This window comes from Hyperolius riggenbachi, chromosome 1 (genome assembly GCF_040937935.1).
Source record: "Hyperolius riggenbachi isolate aHypRig1 chromosome 1, aHypRig1.pri, whole genome shotgun sequence".
Lineage (NCBI taxonomy): Eukaryota > Metazoa > Chordata > Amphibia > Anura > Hyperoliidae > Hyperolius > Hyperolius riggenbachi.
The window spans coordinates 413,960,208-413,973,549 of record NC_090646.1 but is presented as its reverse complement, the minus strand read 5'-3'; the positions used below and the strand labels follow the sequence as shown (position 1 = coordinate 413,973,549).

Here is a 13,342-nt window from a genome sequence, read left to right as displayed (position 1 = left end):
CAAAGACTATCCTAACTTATGGAAGACAATTAAAGACTATTACGGTACTTATTTGCTGCAGGCTTACCACTGAAATATCTTACGTTTTACCTCACTCTATGCATTTACCTCATATTTTGATATGGAGAAAAATCTTTCAGAATTGATAAAAGAAGAGGAAAATACCTCATGAGGTATTTTACCTACAAAAAAATATTTACCTCACATAGCTACCAGAATTGAGCCCAATGTCTCTCGGCGCAGCTCACTGGCACTACCTGTCTCTAGGATGGCAGAGTCATGTGAGCCGATCAGGAGCCCCTTTCATTGGCTCCTGGCCGTGTCTATCAATGTAAGCCACTCCCATAGGCTTACGTTGATAGACACGGTCAGGAGCCAATGAAAGGGGCTCCTGATCGGCTCACATGACTCTGCTGTCACAGAGACGGCAGAGTGGATGGCAGGAGGATCCCAGCGTGCGGCAGTGACGGCGGTTGCGGTGGGTATGCGCGGCGATTCGTCGGGATTCCGGCGGTATTGTACCAGCGGTCTCTGGTACTTAAGTGGTTAAACAATACTAGTTTCCTGACTCCCTGCTGGTCTATTTGGCTGCAGTAGTGTCTGAGTCACGCCAGAAACAAGCATGCAGCTAATCTTGTCTGATGTGACAATAATGTCAGAATCATCTCATATGCTGCATGCTTGTTCAGGGTTTATGGCTAAAAGTATTAGAAGCAGAGAATCAGCAGGATAGCCAGGTAACTGGAATTGCTTAAAGGGAACCTTAACTGAGAGGAATATGGAAGTTTCCTTATAAACAATACCAGTTGCCTGGCAATCCTGCTGATCTTAGGATGCTGTAGTGGCTGAATCACACACTAGAAACAAGCATGCAGCTAATCCAGTCTGACTTCAGTCAGAGCACCTGATCTGCATGCTTGTTCAGGGGCTGTGGCTAAAAGTATTAGAGGCAGAGGATCAGCAAGACTGCCAGGCAACTAGTATTATTTTAAAAGGAAAAATCCATATCCTTCTCAGTTTAGATTCCCTTTAAAAGGAAGTAAATATGTCAGCCACCTGGATTCAATTGTCCTTAAATTACATTTAGGCTGTGCTGGATTTCTTAGTTGTTAGTTCTAGCTCTTTTACACCCAAAAAAGAAATACGCAACAATGTAAAGCAACTGCAAGTTTATCATGCAAAATGTTTTTGTGTTTTGCAATTAACTAATACAGCAGTGCAAATGCATAAGGGCTCGTTTCCACTAGTGCAGCGTGCATCTTGTAGACGCACGCCGGCACTGAGCGGGTGGGCGGGATCGCGGGCGAATCCCATGAGCCGTGCCATGCACGGCTATGGGAATCGCAGCCTCCGACGCAAATTCTGTAGGGGGTTGCGGCCGAATCGCTACTGCAAGCGATTCGGCCGGTGGCGCAGTTATCCCCTATGGCAGAGTTTCCTCGCTCGATTTGCCTGCGGGGAAGCTCTGCAGATTCGCGGCCGTTTCCGCGAGAGTGGAAACGGGCCCTCAAGGTTGTGATAGCCTTTTGGGAAAATCAGAAGCATTCAATTATATGGGCAAGTTCACATCTCTGCCCTGTTTGGATAACAGACCACGTTATCCAAACACACTTTCCACACTGCGTTTGTGAAAAAAGTAAGCGTAACGGAGAGCATTACCATAGCAATCTTCACGCTATGAAAAACAACTTAGACATATTAGCATGCACAGTGTGTGATGTGTTATGTCCAACTTGTAACCCTGGAATTACACAATGCGCAAAGTTTACTATTCTTTCAGTAATCTTCACTATGAACTCATATGACCCAAGTAAATGGGTTCCTAATAGCAGAACGCATGTTCTCCAAGATTGAAAGATATATGCACCATTTCCCAGATTTTTGTACTTCTGCTTTAGTGCAGTGCCTGACACAAACTATATCTGATATAAAAATAATCTGATTATATGTTGAAGTATCAAAATGTGCCTAAAATCACAACTTCAACATTTCAGCAGCATTCAGAGAACTCATATTCTGGAGTGTTCTCTTTCCTTTCTCTGCCACCTAATTGGTCTTTTTCTAGTTTCCTTAACCTCAAAAATTCTTCCCAAACAAAACAGATAAGAGGGGAGGGAGAAGAGAGAGATCTGACTAGGCATCTTCCAGTGGTAGCAACTGGTGTCAGACAGGAAGAGAGAGGCCACTTGTACAGTGACACACAAAATGTCAAACTATATTGAAAGAATCTTCTCATATAAAAAGGTATTAGATTTCATCCTGACCATGTACACATTTATATTGTTCTAATTCTGTTACCAGAGAGATGAACATGAGCCAATTTCTAGAGGGCCAATAGAACAAAACATGGGTATCTGATGGAATGCCAGGAGATGGTGCAGAGCGATAAATCAGCTTCTATACTCACCGATGATCCAGCCCAGAAAGGACAAGAGCTCCTGATTTGGGGGGTCTTGCTGAGGGAAAGGGCCCCAAAACTGAGAGCCACGGTACAACATCCCAGAATAAGCTGCAAGAGCCCAAGAGAGAGAAGAGGTCTGCCCGGCAGGGTGAGCCCAGAGCCAGCTCGGCGCCTGCTGCTGGTCACAGGGGGAGGCGGAGGAGGGGGGCACAGAGCCAGGGAAGCAGAACATCTAGGTGGCTGCAGTACCCCGCGATTCCGGCGTGACCGGTGCTGAGATGGCTCCCCGCCTGATGAAGAGGTGGCTGCTGCATTGGCCATGGAAGACAGTCCAGCCATGGGACAACAGGAGCCAGGAAGCAGCACTGGCAGAGACATGGCTGGGAAGGGGAGGGCACCAGCACAGCAGTAGAGGGGGAGGCTGTATAGGAGAAACCTGATCAGAGGGAAAACACCCAGCCTAATGTCCTCCTGAGATATGCCCAGCTAGCTGCAGGATCACATTCATCTGCTGTCTGCATGCCTGCCTTCCATCTACCCTCCTCGCTGCACGGATCACTCCTCCCCAGTCTCTTCTCTCTGCTTATTCTTCTTCTGTAGCTCTTTTCCCCTTCTCTGACTCTTCTTTCCGGGGACTCTCCGACATGGAAGTTCTAAAATAACTTCGGCGATTGGTAGGAGTGGGGCCACGCATCAGTTTCACATTCTTGGCATGTGCACAGAGAGGCGAATGTCAAACTTTCACTTCCAGTTCAGGGCTGAAGACTGCGCCTATATCAGGGATACCCAGGGTTTTCAAGGGTGGGATTCCTGAAAGGTCTCCCTCAGTTAGGTGTGGTGAAAATGTTTGCAAACTTTGCAACTTTATATTTTGCACCGGTTGCAATAATTTATACGTATAGCTATCAGTAAGTGCAACCCAACCATTGAGTATTTGTATCAGAAAAAGCAATGCAACCCAAACTAACCCTATTCTCACACAGAGCTGCCTTATTTCAGCTTGCCTCCCTTTTCTATGCTTCTCTATACTTAACTCAGGTTTTCCACAGAATTTTTTGAAAAATGGGGAGCGTCTGATAAGAGTATCAAAGTCTTTTGCCAATTCCTGTACCAGTACAGGTTTTGAATATGAGTGGCAAAGGCTCTGGCCATGTAATCACCCATGCAGCAAGATGTGAATTTCTTCACAACCTGTCTTTCAGAGAGAATATAATTCTATGGCCTCGATTCATAAAAGTGCCTGCGAGCGGGGAAAGTCGAGCGGGGAAACACCGCTGTCGGTATTTCCGCCTTCAGGGTGGTAATTCATAAAAATGTTGCCTGTTGTGACAGGCGTGCGGAGATACTCCGCTGTAGGCAGGCGTTAGGCTGTCGGGAGACATGCGGAAGCCGGAGAAGCAGGCGGAATCCCTCCATGCGGTGTTCTCTCTGCAGCTGCTTGGGAGGTCTGTCCCATTCACTGCAACGGATTCCGCACGCTTCTCGCCACATCAGAGGTAGCGGTAATACCCGTCCGCATACCGCTACCTCTAATCTTTATGAATTGACCACTTGTTACTTTTGCTGTGATAATCACCGCGCAAGGCGGTGATTTATCACTCTGCTCGTGGATGTCGGCTTTTCATGCGGAAAAGCCTTTATGAATACAGATCTTGCTGTGTGGTCGGTAAAGTGTGCCGTTTTCTGCATTCCCGCATGCGGGAATGCTTTATGAATCGAGGCCAATGTTTGCAAACAAGTGCCGCTTGAGCTTACAGTCTGATTTGGAAATGTATAGCTGGCTCCAGATTAAATAGGAATTTTACAAGCATTTAATGGGAGAAAAAAAACAGCCTTTGGAATCACTGTTTTCATATTTATGGCAATGGAAAGATGAATGTGGAGTTTCACTTTAAGTTCCAAACCTCTGACTTGTGTGATTGGTGTCCTCCTTTCTAAGGAGATGCATAAAAGAGATGTTGGTTTTTGTAAGGAGGACATCTAGACATTTCAACCTTCAAAAAAAAAAGTGTAAAGGAAAAGGAGTCACTTGTGTGAAAAGAAAGTGCATGTCTCTCCAGTAACATAGGGGGTAGGGGTGTTTGTTGAGTTGACCTAGAGGCAGTTGCGGTTTTTGATAAGACAGCTGGTGAAAGAAAATAGGTTGTCAGGAAAGAAAGACACAGTGCATGAAATAACGCTTAAGGTAGCCATACACTGGTCGATTTGCCATCAGATTCGACCAACAGACAGATCCCTATCTGATCAGAGAGGGATCGTATGGCTACCTTTACTGCAAACAGATTGTGAACTGATTTCAGCCTGAAACCGTTCACAATCTGTTGTGGTGGTGGTGGTGCTGCCGCCGCTCCCCCCGCCCGCATACATTTCCTGCTCCGCCGGCGCGACTCCCGGATCTCCGCTCAGACCAGAGCGGAGAATGAAGAGGGGAGACCCGGGAGTCGCGCCGGCGGAGAAGGTAATGTATTGCAGCTCTATTGCCTCAGTTGTCGGGCACTCGAACGCCACTAGCGATGCGCGCTTTACCCACGGGCGATTGACGGTTATTTTCCACACGGCGCGAACGATGGGATCGGACGGAATGGATCGAAATTCGGCATGTAGTGCGAACAATTGGCAGAAGATTTGATCCCAGTGATCGAATCTGCTGTCGAAACGGCGGCAAATCAGGCCAGTGTATGGCCAGCTTAAGGCCCTAGTGAGATTTGAACTCATGACCCCTAGTTTACAAGACCAGTGCTCTAACCCCTGAGCTATAGAGCCACAGTGCTCTGTTGTGTAAATGTGTTAAAAAAAATGTTCTTGGCTGTGAAAGACTAGCAGGTAGGGGAACCGTGAAAAAACCATGCAAACGCTGTCAGAAGTGGGATATGAACCCACACCTTCAGGGGAGACTGCAACCTGAACGCAGCGCCTTAGACCGCTCGGCCATCCTGACACGGAGATGCATTGTGCCACTGGAAAGTGGGGTGGTTGAGAGAGCTGAATTGTGGTCTTCTACGAAGCCTTCAATCAAGACATGTGAATGGCACCTAGCCATTGAGGGCAGAAGTAAGGCAGCCTCCAGCTCTAGAATCATAGCTACCGTTATTAGGCCAACCCATGAATGGTGGCATAAGCACCAGTGTTGGCTTCTTGGCCATCCAGAAGAACGGAATACGGCCGCTCTCTTTTTAGGAAGAGAATGTTATGAATGTGGTCTAAGTCTTCTTGGAGCCAGTAAGGTTTTTTTTTTTTTTTTTGCTCAAAGTGGGGTCAATGTTGTGAACCTTGACCAGGGTTGAATGTAATGTGATCTTTCATGTAAGGGGAATTGACCTAGAGGCAGTGGCGGTTTTTGATAAGACAGCTGGTGAAAGAAAATAGGTTGTCAGGAAAGAAAGATACAGCGCATGAAATAACGCTTAGGCCCTAGTGAGATTTGAACTCACGACCCCTGGTTTACAAGACCAGTGCTCTAACCCCTGAGCTATAGAGCCACAGTGCTCTGTTGTGTAAATGTGTTAAAAAAAATGTTCTTGGCTGTGAAAGACTAGCAGGTAGGGGAACCGTGAAAAAACCATGCAAACGCTGTCAGAAGTGGGATATGAACCCACACCTTCAGGGGAGACTGCAACCTGAACGCAGCGCCTTAGACCGCTCGGCCATCCTGACACGGAGATGCATTGTGCCACTGGAAAGTGGGGTGGTTGAGAGAGCTGAATTGTGGTCTTCTACGAAGCCTTCAATCAAGACATGTGAATGGCACCTAGCCATTGAGGGCAGAAGTAAGGCAGCCTCCAGCTCTAGAATCATAGCTACCGTTATTAGGCCAACCCATGAATGGTGGCATAAGCACCAGTGTTGGCTTCTTGGCCATCCAGAAGAACGGAATACGGCCGCTCTCTTTTTAGGAAGAGAATGTTATGAATGTGGTCTAAGTCTTCTTGGAGCCAGTAAGGTTTTTTTTTTTTTTTTGCTCAAAGTGGGGTCAATGTTGTGAACCTTGACCAGGGTTGAATGTAATGTGATCTTTCATGTAAGGGGAGTTGACCTAGAGGCAGTGGCGGTTTTTGATAAGACAGCTGGTGAAAGAAAATAGGTTGTCAGGAAAGAAAGATACAGCGCATGAAATAACGCTTAGGCCCTAGTGAGATTTGAACTCACGACCCCTGGTTTACAAGACCAGTGCTCTAACCCCTGAGCTATAGAGCCACAGTGCTCTGTTGTGTAAATGTGTTAAAAAAAACAACACAAAAACGTTCTTGGCTGTGAAAGACTAGCAGGTAGGGGAACCGTGAAAAAACCATGCAAACGCTGTCAGAAGTGGGATTTGAACCCACGCCTCCAGGGGAGACTGCGACCTGAACGCAGCGCCTTAGACCGCTCGGCCATCCTGACACGGAGGTGCATTGTGCCACCGGAAAGTAGGGTGGTTGAGAGAGCTGAATTGTGGTCTTCTACGAAGCCTTCAATCAAGACATGTGAATGGCACCTAGCCATTGAGGGCAGAAGTAAGGCAGCCTCCAGCTCTAGAATCATAGCTACCGTTGTTAGGCCAACCCATGAATGGTGACATAAGCAAACCATAGGCATGAGATGATAAAGGAAAATGTGTCATGTCCACCGCCTTTCTACCTCTTTATGTGAACGCGCAGCCTTTTTAACTCTACGCTAAATTTCAGCAGACTAAGCCCTTCACGTGTCACTTTTTACTTGCAAGCTTTGACATGTGTCAATGTTATGCTAGCTTCCAAAACCAAAGTCTTTTGAATATTTTTTTTCCCATTTGAGCTCACAAGCTCAGCGGCATTGTACTACATTGTCGATACCTATCATGGAATGAAGGTAGAGCCCAACAAGATCTAACGTGAAGCTCCTTGTTTTTCAGGGGGAAAAGAAATGAAAACACCTCCCTTTTCTATGCTTCTCTATACTTAACTCAGGCTTTCCACAGTAATTTTGAAAAATGGGGAGCGCCTGATAAGAGTATATAAATATTTTTCCAATCTTCAAGGGAAAACAAAAAAAAATGTAAAGGCAAAGGAGTCACTTGTGTGAAAAGAAAGTGCATGTCTCTCCAGTAACATAGTTTCTTCCCCATGCTGCTAAGTTGGCGGATCCATGCGTATGATAGCGGCCTGGAGCCGCCCCTCTTCTGTCAAGATTCAGTAGAAAATGTCTGCAGGCAGAAATCACCAGTGTTGGCTTCTTGGCCATCCTAAAGAACGGAATACGGGTGCTCTTTTTGGGAAGAGAATGTTGTGAATGGCCATCCTGAAGAACAGAAAAAAACATGCAAACACTGTCAGAAGTGGGATTTGAACCCACACCTCCAGGGAACACTGACGTTGACCTGAATGCAGCGCCTTAGACCGCTCAGCCATCCAGACACAGTGATGCATCGTGCCACTGGAAAGTGGGGTGGTTCAGAGAGATGAATTGTGGTCTTCTATGAACCTTCAATCAAGAAATGTGAATGGCACCTAGTCGTTGATGGCAGAAGTAACGGAAAATTGTATACTCACCTACCGGTAATTTTCCTTTCTTTCCAATGTCCATGTCAGCATACAACGGGGGTTACTCCCGCCCTGTAACAAAAGGTTGTTTGGATAGAGCCTTAAGCACTAATGGTAGATCCCACTGGGGATACCAGTTTCTTTTTGGTGGTTTTATCTTGGTTACAGCCTGAACAAATTGCACCACAAGTGGTTCTGTCACCCATCTCTTATGTGTGAATGCTGAGATTGCAGATATTTGAGTCTTTATAGTACTTAGGCTGAGACCTATGTCTACTCCCCTTTGCAGAAACGCCAAAATGGTAGTCAAGTAAACTCCTTCCATCTGTAAATTATTTTCCGTGAGAAAGTTTAGAAATTTATTCCAGTTTCTATGATATGTGAAATTAGTTGTCCCTTTCCTTGCCTTAAAGGGAACCTTAACTGAACGGGGGGTAAAGAGTTTCACTTACCTGGGGCTATTACCAGCCCCCTGCAGCAGTTCTGTGCCCTCGGCGCCGCTCTGGAATCCTCTGGTCCCCCGCTGTCACTTAGTTTCGTTTTTGACGACTCACCAGTCGCCGGCCGCCATGCGTATTCACCAATGCAATTAGCGCTATTGTGGACCGCATATCTACGCGTGCGGAATGCGGCAACGTGTATTTTTGTACGCGTTGCGGTCCGCAATAGCGCTAATTGCATTGGTGAATGCGTCCAATAATACGCATGGCGGCCGGCGACTGCTGAGTCGTCAAAAACGAAACTAAGTGACAGCGGGGGACCAGAGGATTCCAGAGCGGCGCCGAGGGCACAGGACTGCTGCAGGGGGCTGGTAATAGCCCCAGGTAAGTGAAACTCTTTACCCCCCCCCCCCGTTCAGTTAAGGTTCCCGTTAAGTAGTGTCTCTATGACATCTTCAGAACATCCTAGAGTTGCTAACCTACTCCTTTCAGTCTCCATGCCGTTAAACTGAGGAGCTCTGGATGTGGATGCAGGAACTTGTTCTGTGACAGTAAGTCTGGTATGTTCGGTGTGACGATTAATGCCACTACTCAGATGACTGATTATTGGTGATCTGCGGAACCACCAAAATTACCAGTATAGCAAGAACGAGAGCAGAGCGTAAGTGTGTGTCTGGTGCCACCGTAACTCTAATGGTTTTACAGGACCTTACCACCGGAGTTGGTAAGGAACACTCAGGACACCAACAGAACAGACTAGACACAAGGCCCCCTAGTGGGGCTGGAAGGTACAGACAGATAAATACAGTAATACGGTCACCTGTGGAGCAGGTGATTCAGACCTTACTGCAGTCTTAGCAACAAGTTCCTTCCGTAGTCTGGACTCTCCACGGGGAGGAGTCAGACTGGGAGAGGGAAGGGCAGAACGTGAGTGACACCAGAGAGAGGGTGTCACTAACAGGTCTGGCGTTCCGTAACGATCGGTGTAACACAGAGAGGGTCTGATTACCGGTGAACTGCAGTATCACCGAGAATACAGAATATACCCGATTATTGGTGATCTGCAGTATCACCGATAATCAGATATATAAGCTAACCTCTGGACACCTGAGCAACGAGTGTTTGGTGCAACTGTAATGTTTTGAGGGCTGCACCTCAAGAGCAGGTACAGGGCAGCAAGGAGTACTGCGCAAGTACAAATTCCTTCCGAAGGCCTAGACTTCCCCGAGGGAGGAGTCAGGCTGAGCGCAGGAAGGACAGAGCGTGAGTGACACCAAAGGTAGTGTCACTAACGGATCTGGGAACTGCCTCTAACAGTAAGGTCAGTTCTTGCGGTCGGGCAAGCCAGGTCGTAAACACACGGACAGATAAAGTACAGATTCAGAAGGCAGAGGCGGAGTCTAAAGTACAGGCAGGGTTCGGCAACAGGGTATCAGAAATATCGAGGTACAGAATCAGGAGTGCAGATGCGGAGTCTAGAGGCGAGCCTGGGTTCGGCAACAGAGTATCAGAATAGCAAGGTACAAGATCAGAGTTTCAGAAGAATGGTCAGACAGGAAAACAGGTCATAACAGATAATCACAATCAAACTAGTACTTTAAACTATCAACAGAATCTAACTAAGTGTGGATCCCCGGCTCCGGCCGGTTCTAGCACACTTTGGGATCTGACTATGGTCTGAGTATTGACACACAAGTGTACACGACGACAGACCAAGACAAAGTAACAACTCCAGGTTTAAATACTGACAGCAGATTCAAGCAGCCCCACCCGAGGGGCTGAACCAACCTGCAAGGAAGATTGACAGGTGGAAGTCAGCTGACCATAAAGTCAGCTGATCTGTCTCCTCTGCCCATAAAGGTCCTTTAGCTCCATGTAAAGGTCCTTTTGCTCCATGTGCAGGCGTGTGGACCCAAGCTGCTGCAACAGAGATCCCTGTCCCAGCTGAGTCGGGAAGCGACACCCGGGATGGCTCGGCCAGAAAGGTGACATCAGGTGTGAAAGCAGCTGCACTGCTTTCCACCACAGAGGTAACGTTTAAGATCGTTACATTCGGTAAGGTTATTGGAGGAGCTGATAATAATTTCTGCAGAAGGGGAGACCACGGTCTGCGCGGCCAGAAAGGAATGACCATCCAAAACTACTGTATTCTCCCGATCTTTTTCAGGACTCTGTAAATCATTAGTACAGGGGGAAAAATATAAGCTAGGCTGAGATTCCATGGGATGGATAGTGCATCCCAACCCACCTCCTGCTGGTACCTTTACTTTGAAAAGAACTTCTTGCACTTGGAGTTCATTGGTGTCACCATGAGATCTATTTGCGGCTCTCCCCATGTTCTGCAGATTATTTCGAAGATCTCTTCCTTGAGGCTCCACTCATTGTAGTCCAACCAGTCCAGTCCGCTATTTGGTTCCTCACACCTGGATGTGAATGTGGATCGCCTGAAGGTACTGTAGGTTGCCTTGTGTCCATGCCATTATTGGTTCCACTTCTCTCAATAGTGTCCTGCTGCAGGTACCACCCTGGTTCTATAGATACGCTACTGCTGTAGTGTTGTCTATTTTCAATAAGACGCCTCTGCCTTTGATATGGGGAGCAAAGTGTAGGAGTGCTTTGTATGCTGCTCTGATTTCCAAGATGTTCGCAGGGGTGTCCACCGGCGGATCTGTTATCCATCTTCCCTGGGCATAATTCGACTCTAAATGAGCTCCCCAACCCTAACTACTTGCGTCTGTCGTTATGATAACTCATGTTTTCCTGAAACTATTTAACTCCAAGAGGTGGCGCTCACGGTGTAAATAAACTCTATTTCACACTATGACACATAATACATCATATTGACATGAGTGTTTACAATCAATTATAGCCCCCAAAGAAAATGTCAGAGAGACCACTATCTGAAAAGTCCTTTATAAAGTCCACAGGTTAAACTTCAGCATTCCTTCATCACATAAAAGTAAAATGAATAAAGCTTCAGCAGATGATTTGCTCCAAAAGACAGAGATGGCCACCACCAGCACCCTTTGTGTGCCACTCACCGCATCCTCTGATCAATATGGCCAGTATGAGCCTTGGGACAGTTCCCGGGTCGTCCCCCACCTCTCAGACCAACACAGCAGTACCTCCTCACAGGGATAATCTTCAGTATTAAGCCACCTCAAAGGAAAACTCCACATAGCATAATACCGTTTAAAAGTATTTATTAAAACAACCGATTACACTCACATGTTCCAGGATAAAAATGGCTCAGAGTTTTAAAACGGGCTCTCCCCCGTATCGGTGGCCTAGACTGGCAGGCTTCCGTCCCATCGGGCTCACTCCTGACACCGCTGCGCGCTCGGTGTACTGAGGATTCCCTTGCTGGGTCCGTCTCGCCGCCTCCACGCCACTCCGTACTGTGCTAATCCCGCTTCCGCATCATGCTCCGCCCTATCGATTTCATCACACCGTGACTCATCAGGGGCATGGAGCCTGATGCGTACTGCGGAATTTGTATGGGAACGTCGCGCCATTACGCATGCGCCCTATCCCTCCTCTAAAGTCTGAAGGCTGCCATCTTGTGTCCTAATACAATATTGCATCCTATACTATAGTATTACAGTCAAAGTCAATTATAAATCTTCACTTTCCCTAACAGCCTGCAAACCTGCCACCTAATGTCCATTTAATATAATACACTCCATTTAGATATTACAATCATATTGGTTCAATAAAAATAATGCATATACACTTGTTAGGCTTGGTGGTGTATTCTCCACAGTCAGCATGCAACGCATGAGCTGACGTGAAGGAGGTACACACACTAGCACAAGGAAACAGGCTATCCCTAGTATAGTGGAGGGGAGGACTGACTCCAATAGGAGATTGTGGCGCACAGAGCCGGTGCAGATCCGACAGCCACAAACAATACTTTCGCTATAACGTCTCAGCGCAAAGTAGCGCTGAGCGCATAAACCAGAACTGAGGAGATCAAGACAGGTAGACAGAATGAACACTTGCTAGCTAGCCGCTACTTAGTGACAGCAAGCGTCCACAACAAGACAGACTGGAATGAGGCAGCCAATGCGTTTGCAGCAATGGCGTGCCTCACAAAGACAGGACAGGATAGTCAGGAAATAGCAGGATCAAGATAGATGAACGTAACACAGACAAAAATACAATAAGTATATTTTCCTAGCGTATTACAATTACAGCTATCAATGAAACTATTTGTAACGTCTGACTAACATATGTATATATCTGCAATGAACCGATATATGACATAAGCAGGAACACTGACTAGGACTGGAGCAATACAGGGAACAGGACTCGGAAAGATTCGCTATCTCTTCGCAGAGATGAACGCAATCCACAAACGGTAACAGAACAGGATTCAGAAGGGTTCGTTATCTCTTCGCAGAGATGAACGCAATCCACAAACAGAACCAGGAGCAGGATAACTAACTCAGCACGGGTGATCACGATACGCGCAAACTACCAAAACGTGCTGGAAAGCTGACTAACTGAACACAGGATATAAACAGTTCGTGTACGTATACATCAGCGACACTGATGTATCAACGTAACACGAATACAAGGAAAATAATAAACGTGCTGGTATGCATATATATTGGCAATTAACCAATATATGATGCAAGACCAGCAAAGTATCTTTAGAACAAGAAACACGATCTGGGGCCGAAGCAACAGCAAGACAGGCTTAAACTGAAGCTATGATAGCCCGAGGAGTCCTGCAGGAAGCAGATCCCTACACTGAGGTCATCCAATGGGAGCAGACATGCAGATTCCCACACAGGTGAATGATAATCAGTCACAACCTGACAGCAGGGAAAGGCAGACAAAGCTATGCAGCCTGCATGGAAAGAGATCAGAACTGCCTGAGCTGCAGCACTTCTACTGCCAGCAATACCTGCTGCAGCAGCGATCATGACAGTACCCCCCCCCCCCCCTTAAAGGCGGATACCAGACGCCTCTCAAAACTGACATTCCCAAGGAGACAA

General features: G+C 46.9%; 1 protein-coding gene and 3 non-coding genes across 5 annotated transcripts in view; all 4 read right to left on the bottom strand.

The window, feature by feature from the left end:
- Positions 1 to 3,063, bottom strand: part of ENTREP1 (endosomal transmembrane epsin interactor 1) — a 110,106-nt gene extending 107,043 nt beyond the window's left edge. For both annotated transcript variants that reach the window (XM_068236208.1, XM_068236198.1), the window contains exon 1: positions 2,408 to 3,063. In XM_068236208.1, coding sequence (XP_068092309.1) covers positions 2,408 to 2,779 — 372 coding nt within the window. In that variant the 5' untranslated portion in view covers positions 2,780 to 3,063. The remainder of the gene's footprint in view (positions 1 to 2,407) is intronic.
- Positions 3,064 to 5,807: 2,744 nt separating this feature from the next.
- On the bottom strand, positions 5,808 to 5,880 carry TRNAT-UGU (transfer RNA threonine (anticodon UGU)). Its single transcript has one exon. It is a non-coding gene; the product is annotated as a tRNA-Thr (tRNA).
- Positions 5,881 to 6,522: 642 nt separating this feature from the next.
- Positions 6,523 to 6,595, bottom strand: TRNAT-UGU (transfer RNA threonine (anticodon UGU)). The gene has a single exon. It is a non-coding gene; the product is annotated as a tRNA-Thr (tRNA).
- A 103-nt stretch (positions 6,596 to 6,698) lies between these two features.
- TRNAL-CAG (transfer RNA leucine (anticodon CAG)) lies at positions 6,699 to 6,781 on the bottom strand. The gene has a single exon. It is a non-coding gene; the product is annotated as a tRNA-Leu (tRNA).
- Positions 6,782 to 13,342: the final 6,561 nt, after the last annotated feature.